Raw genomic sequence first — 14,836 nt, 5'->3', positions numbered from 1 at the left:
TATTCTTTCTAATTATAACAGAACTGTCAGCGTAACAGCCATGAAAACTAGCCTTTCTCTTCCATCTCTAGCAGCTCGACGTAAAGTTTCCCCGTTTATCATTATTTAACAAAATTTTTCACCACACAACACTGCGTGATGTCTTAATCCATACTCCACACTACGTATCTCATCGCATCGATCATTCTTACAAGGTTCACATCCCTTCTTGCAGCACAAATACATTCTCCCCGTCATCCGTACCTCGGACATCGCTAGAGTGGAACCACCTTCCCGCAAACATTGTATCCATCAGCGATAATCTTTTGTTTCGTGATGCCTTAACCAACATTACTTGCTAGAATGATGTTGTCCTTTTTTTGTAATTGCTTTTGTAATTGCTCATTGTATTACTACTGAATTATTTGTCAAATTGTATTTCTATGTTGTACATGTTTCTCTTGTAAGACTTGCTGTTTGAATTTACTTGTAACCCACTCCCCACTTGTAAAGCCTTCACAGGCCTTGAGGGTATTATAAATGAAGTGAAATATGCTCATTCCACCTACCGTGTTGCAGCTTGTTGCATGACTACTCCAGAGCTTGATTTGAAATCAGCAGCACTCAACATGTGCCGTGCACCTGCACACTTCATTGCGAGACATCATGTCTCCTTGTTGCAAACTCAGCGCTTCGATGGTGCCATTGATTAAGCACGATTCTTAGAAATTACAGTGCCCATGTTCAGTCTATGCTGATGTGCCTTATTTATTATTTATCTTTTATGCTTATATTGCCATGGACAACCTGTTATATGACCACATAAATACTCTCTGTATAATTATATCACCTGTAAAGAATAAACTTTGCAGGCTTGAGGATGCTTGGGCAGTTTTGGGCCTCACCTTGTTGAAAAGATGCTCTTATTGGTTTAATACTGTGAAAGGATGTCTACACTGCAAGTCACTGAACCCCACCTGTGAATATATGACTTGCAAGATGTTCGGTTTGGGGCTTGGGATTACATACATTTAGGACAAATGTGCAAAACTTGGGACTGTAGGTGTCCCTGTCTGAAATGCGAGCTATGTATGGTTTGGTGTGGTTTTCCAGCTGGTTGCCGAAACACCTGGTCATGTGAGCTACACTCTGACCACGATTTGCGAAGAGCGCCTACGGGAGACCATGAAGGGGCCAGAAATTAACTCTTTGTATCAGCTATTCAGCGAAGATCTCAAGTTTCAGCCCCTATTGTGGCAGGTGTGGTTGCAGTCCGTCATGGATAAGGCCCTGGTAGCCTATAAGCTACAGCACGGAAATGACGACTCTGAACACTTTGAGGTGCGTACCATATTTGCACGAATATAATGCGAGCTTTTTCCAGAAATTTCTCCACTTAGAAAGCGCCTCATGTTGTATTCAAGTTTGTCACAACATAACGCATAAAAAACACATTTATTTTCACCTGCTCACCATCTTCTCCATGCTCGCTGCACTTTGCCTTGCATAAGAGCAGCGAGCTGGCAGTTGCCCATGTGCATTTTTTTGTCTTTTTTCTCTCGATTGAGGATGCTGTTTGTTCCCCATCAACGTAGTTGTGGTGTATTCATTGTAGCCATGACGATCGGCGCTGCGTCTGGCCAAGTGCGGCTCTGTTTCTTTAGCCCAGCTGTGCGACGCCACGCCCTGTCTTGGAGGTTATCTCCTGCGGAGGCAAAGACTGGGTGGGGAGCTGGGGTGGCTGGTGGCTGCGTTTGCACTGTCTTCGGGTGCACATCTATAGGAGGTTGCATAACCTCAAGTTTTGAAGACGTGTTTGCTTCCCTCATTTTGTGCTCTTCACCATACTAGGATTGTGACTGGGTATGTTTGCAGTCATTGAGTGAAATTGCTTCATGTTTGCACATGCGGGTGTAATTAGTCGGGGAATGTTTGCTGCAATTATACAGCCGATAAAACCATGAGCCTTACTTGTTGAAGTTGTGTAATACTTTACCATCGTAATCAATGGTTTGCCTTTTGGGTGAAACTGCAACTTTTTCTTTTTTATATGCTTGATTTGACTGCACCATTAAATAAATGTTGTACTGACGTGAACTGGGTTCATTAGTTGTGTATTTTTAAGTATCGTGAGACAAAATTATACGCATGTGAGCAAAGGCACAGCTGTTCCAACCCACTTCTAGTCTACATTCTAGCCTTGAAAGAACAGTGCCATACTTTTGGCTATTTGTGCTTCAGCAGTCTGAAAAATCTCTACAGGCTCTCAGGCACACTTGGCAGCTAAGCTTTCTTAACTATTAGGTGTGCCTGGGAGCCTGCAATTGCAGCATCAACTAGTCCATGCAATGTCGCACCTACTAGCTCAACGGTTGATGCTTCTCAAGCTTTCTTGGTAAGCGTTGCAAGCAAGATACCACTGGAAACTCTAGCAATCATTTTGTGATCAAGGACACTGGCCATCATTTTGTTTGTGTGAACGTAACGAATGATTGTGCACAGATGTGTGCAGAAGAGAGCAAAGCTGTGGTGCAGGGCACACCTAGTTCTTGAAACTGCTGCACGGCGGCAATGCATGCATCATTACGTGCTGGTAGCGCACAAATTGCACCTTTGGTGTCTGTGCATCCTCCATTTTAGCAATGTATGGTTTTATCTGCTGTTTAAAATGTCATGCGAGCCAGGGCAACATAAATTGTCCTTTCTGGAAAGTGGGGAAGTGTCTGTCTTGGCAGAGTGCTGTATTTTCCCGACTGTAGGTCACATATTTCTTCCACAAATTTCATTTGTGTGCTTTAAGCAATTGTGCGACTTATATATGCCTAAAACCATGCATGCTGGCGCTACCAATATAAATTTCTTTTTCTTGAGTACAACAAATCGTGCACAGCAACATTCTGAAAGAAATGAAATCTTGCATTTACACTGGCGCCAGAATGGTGACAGAGGATACCTGCTAGGACTTGCCATGTAGGCAGTGCAGTTGCAGCTAGCTTTCTGATATGAATGCCACCTCCCTGATTGGAAGTCATGTGTAAGAGTTTGCAGTAGTAGTTCACTTTTTATAGCAGAAAAGGTTAAACCCACTGAATTGACACAATAAAACAGAAAAGGGAGTGCCACAATTTTTTTGTACGTTGTGGCGCCAGAGGTAAACTGGTTACAAAAAGCACTAGTTCGTTACCATCATCATCAATAGTGCATCCGAGAAGTAGAGCTTTTGGCTTCCAGTCGCCATTTCACTTTTCTGTGCGTGTGTTCAGATTCAAGGCAGGCATGTTTTGGTCGTTGGTGTGTTTGTCTCGATGCCGCAGAAGCAACGCCAGTGACATGCTCATGTCTCATAAATGTTATTCAGAGGCCAATGACGGTGACTCAGTTGATGCTGCCAGTCGAAAGGGATAAACTTTTTGATTGCACTGGCAGACGAGGCCATCAGTGGCTTCAAGTGAAGTGCAATAAATGCTGGTTTTCTGCACAAAGATAAGCGTTTCTTGAAGTCTTACTCTGTTAGAACTTGTGGCCCGTAAAATCTTTTGTTGACAGAAATTTAGTGCCCTGAAATAGATAAGTAAGGAATTTTATGATGTGTGTACGAGCTTGCATAATCGCATTTCATCATGCTGACCGAGTTAAATTAGCATCTTATACACCGGTGCAACTTATATCCCAATTTTTTCTTTGAAATTTGTAGAAAGTGGGGGCTGCGACCTATAGTCCTGAAAATAGGGTACTAATTCCATAAGGGGGTGCTGGCTGTTGCTTATTCTGCTTATTGCATTGAGGCTCCACCATTTGGAACCCACAGATGTACAACATCCAAAAGTGTAAGGCATGCTTCTGCATGTTCACTATAATGACGGACACCACTGTACTATTATGGAGGAATGAAATCTGAACAGAAAAGTGTAATATAGAATACATCTTACGAGTAAGACTTGAGAGCATGATTTCATACTGCTACATATTTGATTTCCAAATATGATGTATGCCGTAAGGAAGTGTGGGATCAAGAATCACAGCGACATCATGTGAAGTAGTGAAAGTGAAAAAAAAAAAGAACTTGTTTTCATTTTTGTTTTGCACTTAATTCATCCACGATTGACACCTGGGTGACTTCCAGAACGGTCACATCAGTCTTACTGCTTTGTGCATGCATGTTTTTCAGCTGACAGTGCGGCAGAGTGGGCCTGCCAGGACGCTGCTTGTGCACCTTCGCGACGGGAGCCAAATAGACATAGACTTGGTGCCTGTATTGGAGCACGACTTCAATTGTCTTCCTACGAATGTGCCTCGTCAAAAGTGGTTCAAGGGACTTCTCAAAGAGGTGTGCGTTTTGTCTTGTACTGACATGCATAAAGACGTACTCCGTCATTTCTGGTATGGCATATATTTTGCAGCACAGGGTGAATATAATACTGCATAAATATAACAGCAAACTTAAGCTGACATACCGTAGTACTATTAGTAAAATTTCCCTGACAGACGTGGCACTTGTAAAGGTGCACATTTTTGTGATTCCTTGCCCTCTGTTGCAGCAGAATGACAAAAAGTGGTTCATGGTTCCAAAGCCGCCCAAAGATAATCAGCACCTCTGGCGCATTCACTTCCCAGATGCTGAGAAGAAGTTGATAAAGGACTTGGGATGCATCAAGCCAACAATCAGATTGCTAAAGGTGAGCCTGACAGAGCATTGGGGGCCAGCTTTTGTCCATCTTGTTGTTTCATCAGCACTAAATATAAGTTCCATGGTAAAAGGCAAGCCTGACGTTTGGATCTTCCAGTCTTCTGCAGAAGGTACATTGTACTGTTCCAATAGTAGTGTTGCGTGTGTACAATCTGATTACACAAGGCTCGGTGAGAACACACACAACTGATAGAATCTACGATAACATTCAAGTAGGTTCCAAATAATGCCGGCATGTCTTGAGCCGAGCAATAACGTCGGGTTGTTAGTGGGTTCGAATCGCTGTTCATTATATTTCAAGGACCAGTGCTTTTTACAAAAAGCCGGGATCTGTATAGGGTCGTGTTTAGCTTCAGTACTGTGTGACATACTGTATTTACTCGCGTAATTTGTGCAACCGGAATTTATAGCCAGGTTTATGGAGAAAAAACATTTACTGGAATATTTTGCGCTCTCCATCCTGCCCGAGCCAGCCCGTCAGTGCGCACGCATGGACAGGCAGGCTTTGGATGGCCGCGCCGCACAGGCGAGCGTAGTCATACACGAGACGTGCTTTGCATGCATAGTCCCTTCATTCTTTTTTCCAGAAGCCCCCGAACACATGAACCACCTGAGGCAGCGTGTCTCGATCGCCCCGATAACACCGTCCGCACTCCGCCCTTCCTGACACGTAAACATCCCTTCTTTATTCCTTTCCACAGGGCGTTGGACCTGCTCGAGCGTGCATGTTCCTCCACCTTCCCTTTCTCTTCCGTCGTGAGAAAGCACACGCACAACGCACAGCGGCACACTCGGAGTCAGAATTTTCTGCATCAGAGGTGTGCCAGGGCGTATCAGAAGCAACTTCGCCGTGGTGGCACCTAAAGCCCCTCCATACACGTTTATGCCGACCAAGTTAAGTACCGCCAACCTGCCCTCCTCCTCCACGCTCCTCTCCCACTCACCGCCTTAGCTTCCGGGGTCAAGCGGAACTTGCGTAGCTGCAGCTTCCTGTTCTGAGTGGAAGTGACGCTATGTTTTTTAGCGTTGTTTACTTTCACGTCGATGGAGAGGCTTTAATTGCACCAGCTGCGGTTTAAACTGTGAATGCGATTCCATCCAAGAACCACCGCCTATTGTAATCTGCTCGTGTTCGCTGCTTCGCGTCAACCTGCGACGGGTTGTGCCACGAGCGACAACGTACAGTAGAATGTAGTGCCTGGGCGCTTGGAGACCACTGCCATTTTTCGTGCATCTGGAAAACGGTGACCGCGAACTACTACTTCAGCGGAATACAACAGCTTGTCCCCTTTGCATTCTTCTTATGGCGACTGCCATAGCTCTGCTAAGCACGCGCGGGCGTCTCACCATCGTCTGGCAGCAGTCAAAGCGATAATTCCTGCAGTGCAACTCCAGGAAGCGGAAACACCGGAACCAGAAATTTTTAAGCTGGAAATTCCAGAACCAGAAATGCTGGAACCGGATTTGGTGTGAGGGAAAAAGGCGGCGCACAACAAAGGTTGTCGCTTCTTAAGAAAGCGGCGGTGGCGCATGGATGGAGGGGCTTTAGTGGCACTAGCCTTGCCTCTCCTTCCTTCTTTGCGTCCGTGACGGAACCCATCCTTGGTTGGCCCTGGTAGTTTAGGCTAATGCTATCAGCCGGTTGCGTTTTGGTTGATCAGTAGACGATGGGCTAGAGTAACCGCAGCTAATTTCAAATTCACTGCAGGGTGTCTACCAACTGGGAAAACCAGGAATTCTCAGGGATTTTGAATAGTCTGCAAATACCTAGGGAAAACTCAGGGAACTTGTGCTAGACATGACATGACAAGAACTTTATTGAGGTCCTGAAGAGCTCACGCCCGGGGGGACCCGGGATGAGCCGATGGCTTCACACATGACAGGACTGGCAGGCCGAAACGCACCGCAACATCATGGGTTTTCTAGATGGCCTGGAGTTGTAGATGTTCTGGACACTTGAGGGTGGATTTTCAAGAGTCCTTGGTTTGAAGTGAAGAGGCCTCTAAGTCTAGGCACAGCCAGAGCATGTGTTCAAAATTACTACATTCGTATCCACAATTGCGGCATTCCTGTGAGTTTTCCTGATCGATTAAGTGCATTAAGCGAGCAGTAGGGTGAGATCTAGTCTGCATTTTGAGCGTAGAGGCCTGGGCCCTGTCAAGCTTGGGAATTTCTGAGGCCCCAGGTTCGGCTGCACGGTTTGTGAGGTCATGCGCAAGCCTATGAGCAGCCTCATTCGGGTTAGTAGTCCCATTCGGTCCAGTGATGTCCCTTAAGTGGGCAGGGAACCAAGAAATGTGGTGATATCCCTGCTCTTCACTTCTGATTGTGAAGTCCTGATCCTGAAGGATCTTACTCGTTGTTTCCGCTACCAATACGGACGAGAAGGAGCAGATGGCCGAGTGCGAGTCTGAGTACATAAAGGCTGGCTTTTTACGACTATCAATAGCTAAAGCGATAGCAGCCTCCTCTGCCACATGGGAGATCTTGACCCTTACAGAAGCTGCAGTAATGATTTTTCCCTCTACCTCCACCACTGTTATGGAGAATCTTTCCCCTGTGGGATACTGTGCTGCGTCAACAAAAAGTGCATCTAGCTTGTGTTGATGTAAATTTTGTAGGATTACCCTTGCTCGTGCGTTCCCCCAGCCCACATTATACATAGGATGAGTGTTACAGGGTACAGGGCCTATTGCGAAGTGAGACCTGCTAGCTTTGCTAAGAGGTTTAGTGGGTTCGGGGCTATACCGAGGTTCAATGCCGGCCTCCTCCAGGATTTTGAGGCCAGGTTTAGTGGCAGAGAGCCAAGCAATTTGGGCTATGCAGTGTGCTTCAATAATCTCATCAGTAGTATTGTGGATTCCCATGGCCAGCAGCTTTTCCACGCTAGCAGACTGTGGCTGTCCAAAGGCACTTTAGTTCGAATGAGAGAGTTGAGCTTAGCAGTTTCAGCCCCTGTTCATTCTAAATAAGGTGCAGTGTAAGATACGCGACTTGAAAAGAATGCCTGAAAGGCCCGGATGAGATTGTCCTCCTTCAGTCCTTCGGCTAGATGCCCTAGCAATGAGCTTTAGAACACTGTTTGCCTGTCCTGTTAGATGACCCAGAGCGTCTCTATTATGCCCTTTGGAATTAATAGTTAGCCCTCAGATATTAACAGGATCAACTCTGGGTGTGCAGGTGCCCACGTTAGTTTGTATCTGAATAGAAAGCGAGTTCAGTGGTGCTAATCCTTTAGTTCTGCCTCCTTGTCACACTTTGCTGTACAGGAGTAGCTCAACTTTGTGGGGAAGAGCGTCAACCCCGTGCTAGCGAGGAAATCCTCTGTGATGTTGACAGCTTCTTGTAAGGTTTCCTCTAATATGGCTAGCGACCCTCCGGGAACCCAGATGGTGAGGTCATCCGCATAGATGACATGCCGGACATCTGGGATGCCAGCCACCCTCTTGGAGAGCCTGTTCATAGCCATATTAAAGAGCAGGGGTGACAGCACTGATCCCTGGGGTGTGCTGAGACAACCTAGAGGGAAGGGCCCTTCGGTAACCGTCCCAACTCTGATGAACGCCATGCATTCACCGAGAAAGGATTTGGTAAAGTTAAAAAATTTGTTGCCAAGATTGAGCTGGGATATCTCACCTAGGATGTGTTGGTGTCTGATCCTGTCAAAAGCCTTTGCCAAGTCTAGGGCCGGAACATCCATCACGTCTCTAGTGCGATTATCAAAGATTGATTTCTTCAATAGGAGCGTTGCGCCCTGTGTGGAGGGGGGAAGATCAAAATACAATCAAGTTGTGAGGAAAGAGGCAATGTTTCTCGATGTGACTTGATATGCGATTATGAACTACATGCTCCATGACTTGGCAAAGGCATGAAGTGAGCGAGATAGGTTGGAGGTTTTCCATACTGGTAGGTTTTCCTGACTTGAGGATTAAAACTACCTTGGCCGCTCTCCATTCATCAGGGACTTGCTCTGACTCCCAGACTTGATTGATCTCATTTGTTAAAAATCTCTATTGCCTTGTCATCCAAGTTCTTAAGAAGTTTGTTTGTGATGTCATCTGGTCCTGGAGCACACTTGCTATTGAGGTTAAAGAGGACGTGACTAACCTCTGATTAAGAGAAGGCTTCATCGAGCGGTGTGCTCGCCCCGGTGTATTCCGGTTATGGACCTTCTCTGCCTCCCTGCATGCGTCACTGTCCTTCCAAGGAAGGTAGGTAAGTAGGGAAAATTAGCGGTAATTTTGTTGAAAGAGAACGAAAGTTGCGCAAATGCTGGCTTGAGTAACAGGAATTGTAACGAATTGTCTTTGACGCCGTGTAATCGACTGGAGGGGTTGTCAGTGTACAGTCGACGACCAATTTTCTGGTCGCCCGATTTTTGGGACATGCAGGATAATTCGGACGGCTTCGAGGCACCACCATGTGCCCCGTAGAGTCGATGCATAAGAACGTATGAAATTTCGGACAAAAGAATCCTTTGCCATCCGATTTTCCGGACTGTTTGCCGTGACCGCAGGTCCGAAACGGCATTAGTCAAAACCACCGCCGCCATTTTTATTATCTCGCCTCCTCGAACCGGCGCCCGCTGGCAGCCGTAGCGACCACCGCGGCAACTCTAGGCCTAGCTACTTCGACGTTTGCTACGCCGCAGGTAGCAATGACGCCGACTCGGGCTTTGAAAACCTGGCCAATGGCTTCGAAGGTCGGAAACAAGGAGGTTGAAGAAAAACTGCTGGAGTGGGAGCTCCCCTAGCTTCTTACAAGGAAAGGTGAAGCCATCACTTGCCCCTCCTTCACATGAAATAGAGCCTTGTCGGGTGATCTCCGCTTACAGATTAAGTGATTTGACTCTGTTATTGTAATGCTAGGCTTAATCCTAAAATAAAAGCTGATTGTTCTCAACGTGAATATTGATGATGTCCTTCCCAACACAGTATGCCAGGTTATTCAGACTTCACACTGAAACCAGTAATACAGAGACACATAGATGTGTATGTGTTCGGTAAAATAAGCCAAGGAGGTTGAATAACTCGTGGAAAGTGTGCAAAAAGTGCTTCCTCACCATTTTTTATCGTTTATTTATGGTTTCATCGTGCCCCTCCATTGCGGCTTCACCTTCGGGACATTGTTTCCACTCCAGCGGTTTTTCTTTAACCTCCTTGGTCGGAAAGCATGAAGCGTTAAATTATGCCGGTTTTCAAAAATAAGCTTCGCCTCAATGCAGCAGTGTTACGCGGTGAAGCACACGCGAAGTATTGCGGTGAAGCTTAACAAGTGGGAAGAGGCAATTGTCATGGGACCCAGTATGTATTCCTTAATTATGCGCGGGTGCACCCGCCATCTCTTGACGCAGTACGAGGATCGATATGCTTAATACGTGTACTACTAGCAGGCCTTCAGAGCTTTTTCAGATGTGCCTGTAGTGGTTTGAGTCCTTAAGGGCAGTAAGAGACATGCATTAATTTTTTCGAACTGCCCGATTTTTCGGATGTTTTCGTGGCCACTAGGGAGTCAGAAAAATTGGATTTTGACTGTGCTGCTGACCAAGGGGATTCTTCAAATGGTCCGCCGGGTGAACGTGCAGTGTAAGGAGGATGAGAACAGAAAGGGCAGATACAATGAGGAATAAACGGGAAAGGAAGTGTGCCTCCGCTTCTTTTAAGCAGCTTGAGCTCAAAAAAGAGTTGCTGACGCCGAGATGCAGGTGTCTCTCATCCAAACCAAAATAAATTGTTTAAAGCAGTGAAAGGCAACACTGAGGCATTGTGCGTGGGCTGAGAATATGTCAGAGTTGAGGTTGACTTTCCAGCTGCTGAGAGAGAATCTCACTTGTGACAAAGTTCTGGCCTCATACCAATGAGCTTGATAGAGATAACTCATATTCGAAAATATTTTGCTTCTGCTATGCCTCTATTTTTATTCGTATTTGAAAATGGTCGACTCAATTTGCAAAGGGCTGTACCATTTTCTCTGAAGCTATTTGATTTGCTGTGCATTTTACTAACCCCCTCCCTTCTGTTTCCTTTTTGAATAAAATAAACATGACTCCTACTATTCAAACTGGATTAAGTCATTTTTTTTATTTTTAACATGTTTACTAGAGAGTGATAGCATTGGGCGACTTTGTGTCAGCCCATTTTGACATAAAATAAAGTTCTGTGCCACTCAGGGAATTTTGTAAAGGTACTCGTGGAAAACCTGGAAAACTTGGGGAATTGGGAAATGTCAGCTTGGTAAGTGCTCTGTTACTGTTGTAGAGCTTGCCAAACGAAAAATGGGGAACCGTGCTGCCACCAAGCACTTCAACGTGAATGGGAGTCATGTTCAGTACTGGCGAAAGCAGAAGAGTTCACTCGCAAAAGGCTGGTGACTGACCATGACTACGATTCAGTCTGATTTCTCAGCCAGTGATTTTGACTAGACCACAACCGAATTCGGCTGGTTAAAGTATGTGTTCTGTTAAATAAACAAGTGCCCTTCGCTTGTGCTATGATTCTTGATTTTCTTTTTTAATCTATATTCAGCGTTAGGGCTATTTACATGTTATTTCAGACGTGTTTGCGAAATCTCCATGTAGTTTGCGCACCCCCTTCTTGAAGGCCTAAATTCGCCAAAAAAAGCATGCAAATTATGTGAATAAATACAGTATTTCTAGCTAAAGGAGACAGGATCTCGCAGAAAGAGCTATGTAGCCTTGGAGGTACCAGATGTGTTTCTGTTACATTGATGATTTTCTCATTTGTTTTTCATATCACCGGTTCGCAGGAATTACTGAAACAGAAAGTGTGGAAATGTTGACACGTGCACAGTAAGGGCTGGAGATTATGGTTGAAATGTCAGATAATGATAGCCTCCAATTCTTAGGAATGAAGTTCACATTCAGTGCAACTTACACTTGTTGGGGGCCTCTAATTCTTTGAAATGAAGTTGACATTCAGTGCAACTCACACTTGTTGGGGGTATAAAATGAGTGAAAAAAGTTTGCTCCCTTACGATTCAGGGCATTACAAGTTAGTTAAAAGAGCTATCACCACCTCGAGCATGAACCAAGCAATCAGAAAATTATATGACCATACGATTGACGATAGTATGCAGTGGCAGGTCACAAAGCTTAAGGACAGTGGTTATCCTACCACACTTATAATGTTCATCACTGAAAAAGTTTTGAAAGGCTTAAGTAACAAAAAAAGCACTTACAAAGCATAAGAAGCATAAGAAGGTAACTATGGTACCTTATGTGCATAAAGTTTCACATGGCCTCAGAAATATTGGCAAAAAGCACAGCGCAAAAGTTTTTTAGCGTGATAGTGATAGTGTCAAGCGCCCCGTGTGGCAGAAAATCTGGTGTCGGTGTCGGCAAAGTTGTCCGTGAGCAAAAATTTCTGTATATATATAAGTATATGTATATGCCACGCCTTACTATGTGACATGTAGTATATATGGGTTATGTTGCCACACTATTCTATCACTAATGTTACTCATACATTGTCTTACATTCTTGACAAAGTTATTCCTCAGAATTTTGAGAATGACAGCCCACAAACAAATGTCATCAAACAAAACACCAACAGCGCAGGGCTTTTATACTAAATCTTCTCAGACTTAAACATTAAAAGTGTGAAACAATAACAGATACCTGGAAATGATGTGATTTTATGGGCGCAGCTGTGCACTACCTCCAGGATCGGCCCACGCAAGAGGCTGTGTTTCTCCCAGAAAGCTCGCCTTCGTGCATAGCGTTCGCCGCTAGCGTTTCCCAGTAAACATTACGGTTACATAAGCTGCAGTTGCCGGGAAGTGTGCGAAGCAGTCGGGGATCTTTGAATGCTATCGCATTCCACTTTAAAGGCAAAGTTTAAGTGCCCTCCCCAAGCTTTTTTTCGGCTCTTTTAAAGATTGAAGGCCTATTCAGAAAAGTAAATAATACAGAAAAATCAGCCAAGAACAAATTCAAAGTAAAGGAAGCAAACAGGTACAGTAAGACCTTCATAATTCAAACTTGGTTAATTCGAAATTTCAGCTAATTAGAAGGATTTGAGCAGTCCTGTCATTTTCAATGCAAATTGTACCGAATAATTTGAATAACCCGCATGGCTCTATGTGGATAATTCGTAGTTTCTGGCCGGCAGCTACATCTGATTCTTAGGTTAGAGTGCTATATACAGTCGCCGACCGATTTTCCGGACCACGCAGAGACCGAAAAATAGTCTGAAACAATAAAATTTATTAGATTTAGAGTGGCTTAAAGAATCTCTAATAATGCCCTGCCCATACTATGCTTGGAGGCAATCAGATTTTCTTGGATTCGCGCAAGAGCGACGTCGGCTCTGTGTACACTCGACAAGAGCTTCACCGCACTGGCAATCTCCGCCAGTGGAGTTTACCATGGAGATCGAGGAAACGAACTTCGAACCACTTGGCTCTCACGAATGCATAGGAGGTGGCAGCGATCATACAAATGCGAAGCCACACACACACACACACCAACAAAGATGCAACATCTCCAAGGCACACCTGCCGAGTGGACACACCATGTGTAAAATAGCAACCGAAACTTTAGTATATATATATATAACAGATCACGCATTAAGTGATTATGACGATGGTGCTGACTGAAAAAAAAAAGTGTCATTTCCTGAAGCATTTTGTCAGCCAAAGAAGAGCGGGCAAGGCCTCCGAGACTGGAGGATGGCGCATTCTGTATTGAATAGCATGCACCTCCCAATCTAGGAGGCGATAAAACGGGCCACTGGAAGCCAAGCCAGCGAAAAATCCAACATCGTGGCTTCCAAGAACGCATAGCATGCATGGCTTGGAACGTGCGATTTAGTCTGGTAAATCGAACTTTGGGGCCTCAATTCGTCTGAAAAATCGGTCGCAAAAATACATTAGCTCAATTGGAACCCTGACGATGCCTTTATGAAGTCTGCAATATTCATTAAGTCTGAATTTTTGTGGTCAAGTGCCCGCTTTAGCGGGGGTTATCGATTCTGTGAACGTTGTCCATAGTTTTGTTGAGTGCAGCGGGGGTGATTTTTTATATGCTACGTGTTGTGAGCCAGCTGGAGATCCAACAGGGCATTTGGATGAACTACCGAGCCAAGCAATCCCCGCTGCAATTATTTCATCAAGTAATCATTCTCTGACATGGAAAATCAAGGTGATTTCTTTTTGCAGCAAGTTCTTGCTTGTTTTCTTTTTTTTTTCATTTCGGTTAATTCAAAAATCCGGTTAATTCGAAGAATTTTCTTGCTTTGGTGGCCTTCGAATGATCAAGGTTTTACTGTATTTGGAATGTGTTGACATTGTCTACAAGGTCCCTTTCACTTGAAGAAAATCCTACATATGGCAGGCAGGTGGATGTATTAATATTAACACATGTACTTGTTTATCTTTCTCTGGTGACCACTTTTTAACCGGCTAACAAAGGTAAGACGTCATCGCTCAGCGCAGGACGTGCCCGCATGTATAGGAAGCTTCTCAAATGTTATCGATGGTTCTATCCATTGTCTGTTGTCACTGAACATTGTGTAATCTGATTGTATGTGAGATGGGAATTGTGTAATACTTTCTGGAAGACATGCGGGCACCAGCAGTTATACTGGAACCTTCAATGACTCATGTATAAAAGCTGACGTGCTTGCCCTGCAGATCAGATTTTGATGATAGCCGACTGTGTTCGCCACTATCATTTTGCTTTGAGTGTAACTTGCTTTCTGGGCACAGGTTCACCCAATAAAAAGTTAGTTTTGTCATTCACAGTTTTGCGACTGTTTTCTTCATTGTCGCTACAATGTGACAGTATTACATCAAGAGAGGACAGGTATGCGACAGAAATGTTCCAGTCACCAGGACATTTGGCGGCACACTGTGCCTGTTGCGGCTGCAAGCCTATATTCAATGAAACCGTGGGTTTGGCTCACTGCAGCTCTAAAGATGCATGTGAAATTCTGGAAGCGTACTTCATGCTAAAAAATGACTCTGGTAAACCACTTTAGCATACCTTCTGTGGTGCTAGCAGGGTGTCTACCAACCGGGAAGACCTGGAAAACTGGGAATTCTCGGGGATTTTGAGTGGTCTGGAAATACTCAGAGAAAACTCAGGTAATTTGTGCTTCTATCAGGGAAAATTAGCTGTAATTTTATTGAAAGGGAATGATAGCCGCTGGC

The 14,836-nt window shown here is 44.7% G+C and overlaps 1 protein-coding gene across 6 annotated transcripts in view; it reads left to right on the top strand.

Annotated features, from left to right (window-relative positions):
- LOC126526931 (cyclic GMP-AMP synthase-like receptor) overlaps positions 1 to 14,836 on the top strand; it is an 86,276-nt gene that overhangs the window by 28,209 nt on the left and 43,231 nt on the right. For 5 of the 6 annotated variants that reach the window (XM_055068450.2, XM_050174637.3, XM_055068449.2 and 2 more), the window contains 3 exons: positions 1,093 to 1,320; positions 4,148 to 4,306; positions 4,518 to 4,655. In XM_055068450.2, coding sequence (XP_054924425.1) covers positions 1,093 to 1,320; positions 4,148 to 4,306; positions 4,518 to 4,655 — 525 coding nt within the window. The remainder of the gene's footprint in view (positions 1 to 1,092; positions 1,321 to 4,147; positions 4,307 to 4,517; positions 4,656 to 14,836) is intronic. The other variant, XM_050174638.3, reaches the window with a different exon arrangement.

Source organism: Dermacentor andersoni, chromosome 9 (genome assembly GCF_023375885.2).
Source record: "Dermacentor andersoni chromosome 9, qqDerAnde1_hic_scaffold, whole genome shotgun sequence".
In the NCBI taxonomy this organism is placed as follows: domain Eukaryota; kingdom Metazoa; phylum Arthropoda; class Arachnida; order Ixodida; family Ixodidae; genus Dermacentor; species Dermacentor andersoni.
Note: the sequence above shows the minus strand (reverse complement) of the source record. Positions and strands in the feature narration are given on the sequence as shown.